At 41.9% G+C, this 7760-nt stretch overlaps 1 protein-coding gene across 1 annotated transcript in view; it reads left to right on the top strand.

Moving 5' to 3' along the window:
* Window positions 1-2376: 2376 nt before the first annotated feature.
* LOC139571554 (sprouty-related, EVH1 domain-containing protein 2-like) overlaps window positions 2377-7760 on the top strand; it is a 36474-nt gene continuing 31090 nt past the window's right edge. The window contains exon 1 of the mRNA XM_071394539.1: window positions 2377-2940. Coding sequence (XP_071250640.1) covers window positions 2915-2940 — 26 coding nt within the window. The 5' untranslated portion in view covers window positions 2377-2914. The remainder of the gene's footprint in view (window positions 2941-7760) is intronic.

Here is a 7760-nt window from a genome sequence, read left to right as displayed (position 1 = left end):
ACACATTTCTTGTTAAATCATGGAGGATAACGCACAATCAAGTCTGGGACTTATTTCCATTGTTAAATCATGGAGGATAACACACAATCAAGTCTGGGACTTATTTCCATTGTTAAATCATGGAGGATAACACACAATAAAGTCTGGGACTTATTTCCATTGTTAAATCATGGAGGATAACACACAATCAAGTCTGGGACTTATTTCCATTGTTAAATCATGGAGGATAACACACAATCAAGTCTGGGACTTATTTCCATTGTTAAATCATGGAGGATAACACACAATAAAGTCTGGGACTTATTTCCATTGTTAAATCATGGAGGATAACACACAATAAAGTCTGGGACTTATTTCCATTGTTAAATCATGGAGGATAACACACAATAAAGTCTGGGACTTATTTCCATTGTTAAATCATGGAGGATAACACACAATCAAGTCTGGGACTTATTTCCATTGTTAAATCATGGAGGATAACACACAATCAAGTCTGGGACTTATTTCCATTGTTAAATCATGGAGGATAACGCACAATACAGTCTGGGACTTATTTCCATTGTTAAATCATGGAGGATAACACACAATCAAGTCTGGGACTTATTTCCATTGTTAAATCATGGAGGATAACACACAATACAGTCTGGGACTTATTTCCATTGTTAAATCATGGAGGATAACACACAATACAGTCTGGGACTTATTTCCATTGTTAAATCATGGAGGATAACACACAATACAGTCTGGGACTTATTTCCATTGTTAAATCATGGAGGATAACACACAATACAGTCTGGGACTTATTTTCATTGTTAAATCATGGAGGATAACACACAATAACGTCTGGGACTTATTTCCATTGTTAAATCATGGAGGATAACACACAATAAAGTCTGGGACTTATTTCCATTGTTAAATCATGGAGGATAACACACAATACAGTCTGGGACTTATTTCCATTGTTAAATAATGGAGGATGATGCACAATACAGTCTGGGACTTATTTCCATTGTTAAATCATGGAGGATAACACACAATACAGTCTGGGACTTATTTCCATTGTTAAATCATGGAGGATAACACACTATACAGTCTGGGACCAGTGTTCCATCAACCAGTGTTCCATGTCTAGGTACAAAGGGCAGCAGCCTCTAAGGTGCAGGGATGAGTAACGGGGTGGTACCCGGCTAGTGACAGTGACTAAGTTCAGGGCAAGGTACTGGGTGGTACCCGGCTAGTGACAGTGACTAAGTTCAGGCCAATGTACTGGGTGGAGGCCAGTTAGTGATGGCTATTTAACAGTCTGATGGCCTTGAGATAGAAGCTGTTTTTCAAACTCTCGGTCCAAGCTTTGATGCAACTGTACTGACCTCGCTTTCTGGGTGATAGTGGGGTGAACAGGCAGTGGCTCGGTTGGCTGAGGTCCTTGATGATCTTCTTGGCCTTCCTGTGACGCCGGGTGTTGTAGATGTCCTGGAGGGCAGGCAGTGTGCGGGCTAATGTGTTGGGCTAACCGCACCACCCTCTGGAGAGCCCTGCGGCTGTGCACCAGGCGGTGATACAGCCTGACAGGATGCTCTCAATGGTGCATCTGTAAAAAATGTGTGAGGGTGTCAAATCTGGGACAAATGCGCCACACATATTTTTATCCCCTACGTTTTCTTATATCTCCGAGATACAAGACAGACACTTCATAACTTGTTTCCTTATTATTTATTTTTGTTACTTTTTTTTGCTGTTTATGAACGTGTTATTCAATATGTTTCAGTGGGCTATAGCAGTAAAGGCCAAATTCAATGTTTCATCAAATATCTATACATTACCGGTCAAGAGTTTCAGAACACCTACTCTTTCAAGGGTTTTTCGTTATTTTTTACAATTTTCTGCATTGTAGAATAATAGTGAAGATATCAACACTACGACATAACACATATAGAATCATGTAGTAACCAAAGTTCTGAGTTCCCAGTTGTTTTCAACGCACTAAAGTCGGAAGTTGGAGAATTTCGAGTTCCCAGTCATTTTGAACGTGGCGTCACTCTCTGGGTTTCCACTAGTTACCACAGCCACAAAGTCAAAATATCATACAAATGAGGCTATATCATAATAATTCATGAAAACTAACATTTGCTTTTTAGTATTAATTTAAGGTTAAGGTTAGTCATAAGTTTAGCAGTGTGTTAAGGTTAGGGTTAAGGTTAGGTTTAAAATGAAATTTTAAGAAGATAAATTGTAGAAATAGGCGGGGTTTATTACGTTTTGTTTGTGGTAACTAGTGAGGACACTCTGCTCTGGCGCTTTCACGACAACTGTGAACTTGGAAAATATGAGGTCAAATCATGACCGTCAGTGATCTTCAAGTCGGAAAGTCGGAGCTTTAGAAAGAGGCCGAGGTGTAATTCCAGAAGTCTTTGACGTAGTAAAGTCGGAAGTCGGAGCTTTCCGAGTTCGCAGTTGTTTTGAACGCGGCATCTCCCATCTCCCATCGCCGTGACGTAGGGTGCCTGCACAATCCAACATGGAGTAGCGAGCGATGGGGCTCTCTCGGGGCCACCCCTCGGTAACGCCAGTGCCCATTCAGCAACGCTCAACGGGCCGTCGAAAACCGGGCCCCCAGAATTTAGGAGACACATTTTTTACTTCACCGTATTAACCTAAGGATTATAAACTTTCGGAGAGTCTTTATTTTACAGAAGCAAATGGTTGGCTTGACAAGAAAGGGACAGCCAGAGAGAGAGACCTACTGTAGTCGAAGACTGAAGCAACGAGCGGTGTGTAGTCACACAAAGGCAGCGGGAAGACAGGCTTCTATGCGGAATAGAAGGGAAAGGACTGAGGATAGGTGTTGAAGAAAATGACGAGCAAAAAGTATGCACCCGCATTGGGATATTATTATTTCAGGTGAAACGAGAAAATGATAGAAGAAACACACCCAAACGAGTAAGTATTATAATAACAATGTAATAAACTTCATTAGCGCTTTTCATTAGGCAGAAAGAATCGCCGAGCGTTGAAAGCACATCAAACAAGAATACAATAAAACGGCTATATGACACAGTAGGTCTGGACGAAGCTATGATGATCGGACAGAGTTGAACATTTTGATTGTTTCAAACAACGGTACAAAATGAAGATAGCCGGAGGCAAGTAGGTTACTTTTTAGACAGGGCTAGTAGAACATCTGCCCATAATATCACATGGCACAGATTTTGGACCCTGGCTAGTATGAAATTGCGTTCTACTAACGTTAACCTGGCTGGCCAGGCACCCTGCAACAGATGGAGCGATTGTCACATTGGAACCACACATCCTAGGCTAGTAAATATCGACTCCAATATATATATTTCCCTTTGAGAAATGCTCAACTAAGTTACATTTTATTTGTTGGAAACGAATGCCTTGTGGGTCTGTTTCGTTTCAGTTAAAAAAATATATAGGCTTTTTACAAAGTTTGATAATGGTCAGTGGCACGGGGGATTCGGCTATATATTGACAGTGGAAGCAGAAGAGGACAAGGGGGGGGTTAGGGCCCCCGTCTTGTTCTAGTCTACTGACTCTGTCTTGCGGAGGGAGGGGGGAAGGTGGGGTGGTGGTTGCAGCGTGGGTGGATCGGAAACATGTTGTAAAGAAATCAGCAGTAGGGCCTTTTAAAATGTAACCAAGTTCGAAACTCTAGCGCTCTAAAAGTTATTCTATCGGCGGATGGAACAGAGCCTGTCGCTTCTCGTTACTTTGCAGTTGACATTGTCTCGTAGCCTAAGCAACATTCGTTTAGGCCATCGCTCTATGTTTGTTTGTTCAAGCTGTGGCTGGGGGAACTCTTTTCGGAAGGAGGATATGAGATATCCGATATGCCCCATCCACCATCTCTTTTCACAATCGCTCTCATTTACATAAGCATTAAATGGGGTGGTGGTTGCAGCGTGGGTGGATCGGAAACATGTTGTGAAGCGATTAGCAGCAAGTAGAGCCTTTTAAAATGTAACCAAGTTCGAAACAAGTTACATTATATCGACGGATGGAACAGATACTGTTGTCTTTTGTCTCTTTGTAGCTATTCGTTTGCTTATTTGTGTTTAGGACATCGTTTGAAAGTATGTTTGCTTCAAACTGTGACGAGGGGAAGTCGTCCCGTTTCATTCATAAAAACACCAATCGAGGACGACAGGGCTTGTCTTGCAAAGTTTACCTGACAACATCAACCCGGTTTTTTTTATTTTTTTATCTATGGACGCGTAGAATTGCGGGACATTATTGCGTGTCATTATTCTAACGTTGGATCGTTATTCCAGTTTCTTTGTAGCCTGTGCTAATCCCAGGCTATTCATAAAGTCTGAATCATTGTGCCTTCCTTTATCTTGCTCAAATCGAAAGCATTTGAAATGTAAACAGAGGCTCTTCAATAGTCTTGGCGTGTAGCTTTCTGAGTTTTGTCTTTGGGTCGTTTTAATGTTGTTTAGGCCAGGGATTCCCAAACTTTTTCACTCCGTCTCTCCTTCCAGCATTGGGGAACATTCATGATACAAAGTGTTCACACCCTTCTTGTTGGTGGAGAGAAAATTGTGCAGGTCAAGCTTTCCTCCGCAATTCTACACATTTTGGCATGAGTTGTATTGAATGTAATGTTTTTTGTATAGAACATTTAGAAGTGTTAAAACAACATGTATTGCAGTTGTATATATTTTGGCAAGTCTGTGTATTCATGTGATATTTGGGCTAAAAGAAACCTCGCGAAATGGCTCTCTAAGGTCTGCAATGACTGACATGACAAGAGGAAAACTGGTTTCACCTTGTGCATTCTGCTTTTACAACATTCAAGAGTAAGATGAAAGCCTGACTGAGTTCCTTAAAAACACACACACACACACTGAGAGAACCACTGGTTTAGGCTATGCAGTTCAATTCGTTTTCTAGTAGACTAACAAATAGCATAATGTTTGATGCATTGGCCTACTTGTAACTTTTATTTGTAGGCACGATCTTTCTTGTTGGCAACTCCTATTTTGGTTTATTCGAGCCTATTATTAATGGCATCAATTTACCAGTGTCCTTTATTGTCTATATTCAATAGGCTATTCACCTTTATAACGCTGCGTGTGCGTGCTGAATCATATGTAGACCTATTGCTTTGAAAGCAGAGAGGCTCTGTAGAATGTCAGTCATGCAGATCCAGATAGATAGATAGCTGCCGGAAGGGCGAAGGGCACAGGAGGGGATGTTTGCGTGGCAGTCGCGTGACGCTCGTCCATTCATAAAAGCTGTAACCTTCCGCGCGTCCCATTCACCGTGCAGAGCTACAGCCAGGGGCCTTGCTACCTTGACACGAGGGCCATGAGAGCTGCAACCAAACAATAAAGACAGGAAACTGTTGTCCTTGCACACAGCAGGCCAGGCCAAATGCTCAGGGCCCAGTTTGTCAAAAGTTATCTGATCGTGTTACAGCAATATTAGTAAGGGCGAAAGCTGTTTTATTAAAATAAATATTTGATATTCTACTCAATACACATTTGAAGGCTTTATTTTTGATCCGTAATGACACATTGAATACGTTTACAGGCACACTTATAACGCGATATTCAACAGATTATGGTAGTAGGCAGATTATCCAATAGTCATGTAAACACCTTACTCAGCTTCTCTTATTAATAGGCGTAAGGTCAAAATCGAAGGAAGCATACGGCGATTAAAACACCCTGTTTTCTGAGCGATTTGACAAATGATTAGGACACGTAAACACATGAATCGGCGCATATGATCTGCGCATGTTCTAGCACCAGCCAAGCGAACCTCCCTCTTTAGCGCGAGTGAAGTGAGTTCGAAACAACAATGTATGGATCTTTAGAAGTAGTTCTCACAAACTTATAGAACTCAGAATCAAATATGCTTCCATAAAAGAACATTGTCGCTAGGGTAGAACGTTTACATTGGCTAACCGGGCTATCTGCATTCTGTCCCATCACCCGTCAACCCCTCTTTTACGCTACTGCTACTCTCTGTTCATCGTATATGCATAGTCACTTTAACCATATCTACATGTACATACTACCTCAATCAGCCTGGCTAACCGGTGTCTGTATGTAGCCTCGCTACTGTATATAGCCTGTCTTTTTACTGTTGTTTTATTTCTTTACTTACCTATTGTTCACCTAACACCTTTTTTGCACTATTGGTTAGAGCCTGTAAGTAAACATTTCACTATACGTCTACTACACCTGTTGTATTCGGTGCACGTGACAAATAAACTTTGATTTGATTTGATTGGCAATTTTCTGCATTTATCAGAGTGACGTCAGGTAGCCTGATTTCAGATGTGTTCATGTAAACAGGATTATTATCGTTCTTCTTGCAAAGCATGTAAACGTTTTAATCAAACTATTATATTCATCTGACTATGTATGTGCATGTAACTGCACTCATTGTCTGCAAAAGTAAGGATCCAAATATATAATGAGTCCTCTGTTGACTTTCTCTCATTGACACACATACACACTCACACAGAGAGGACAGAGACATACATACACACTCACACAGAGAGGACAGAGACATACAGACACACGCACACAGAGAGGACAGAGACACACATACACACTCACACAGAGAGGACAGAGACATACATACACACTCACACAGAGAGGACAGAGACACACATACACACTCACACAGAGAGGACAGAGACATACTCACACAGAGAGGGCAGAGACATTAGTGGAAGATGTATTGATCTCTAGGTTACTGGCATGTGCACTGTCAGTGTTTCAGTATTTGACTGTGATGCCCAATGACATTCAGCTAAGGTCGCTGCTCTGCAACGTAACCCAGAGCCCAGACCACCAAGCATCGATTCAACTGCTACACTCAGTCACTGTCTGTCTGTCACTCAGTCACTCACTGTCTGTTACTCAGTCACTGTCTGTCACTCAGTCACTGTCTGTCACTCATTGTCTGTTACTCTGTCACTCAGTCACTGTCTGTCTGTCTGTCACTCAGTCACTCACTGTCTGTTACTCAGTCACTCACTCAGTCACTGTCTGTCTGTCACTCAGTCACTCACTCAGTCACTGTCTGTCTGTCACTCAGTCACTGTCTGTCACTCAGTCACTCACTGTCTGTTACTCAGTCACTCAGTCACTCACTGTCTGTTACTCACTCAGTCACTGTCTGTCACTCAGTCACTCACTCAGTCACTGTCTGTCTGTCTGTCACTCAGTCACTCACTGTCTGTTACTCAGTCACTCACTCAGTCACTCACTGTCTGTTACTCACTCAGTCACTCACTCACTGTCTGTTACTCACTCAGTCACTCACTCACTGTCTGTTACTCACTCAGTCACTCACTCACTATCTGTTACTCACTCAGTCACTCACTGTCTGTTACTCACTCAGTCCCTCACTGTCTGTTACTCACTCAGTCACTCACTCACTACTCACTCAGTCACTCACTGTCTGTTACTCACTCAGTCACTCACTGACTGTATAGGAATGAGTTGGGCCATGTCTTCATAGAAGCAGAATGATTAGAAGGGAAATGCCACTCAGAACACAGTTGATGCTATTTCTATGCTTGTCTTTCTATTCGGGGAAAAAGTAGATTATTTTCTCAGCTCATTCAGCTCCAATTAACATATCTATATGTCATAGAGCATCATAGACAACAAAAAACAGAAAGCACAACATAGCAAGGAGTAGGGGCCTGTGCACACCACCTGGGAAATAATCTAGGGGAAACACTGGCTCCTGAAACAGAGGATAATAGAGAGAGA

The sequence above is a fragment of the Salvelinus alpinus genome, chromosome 3 (assembly GCF_045679555.1).
Source record: "Salvelinus alpinus chromosome 3, SLU_Salpinus.1, whole genome shotgun sequence".
Classification (NCBI taxonomy): Eukaryota; Metazoa; Chordata; class Actinopteri; order Salmoniformes; family Salmonidae; genus Salvelinus; species Salvelinus alpinus.
Note: the sequence above shows the minus strand (reverse complement) of the source record. Positions and strands in the feature narration are given on the sequence as shown.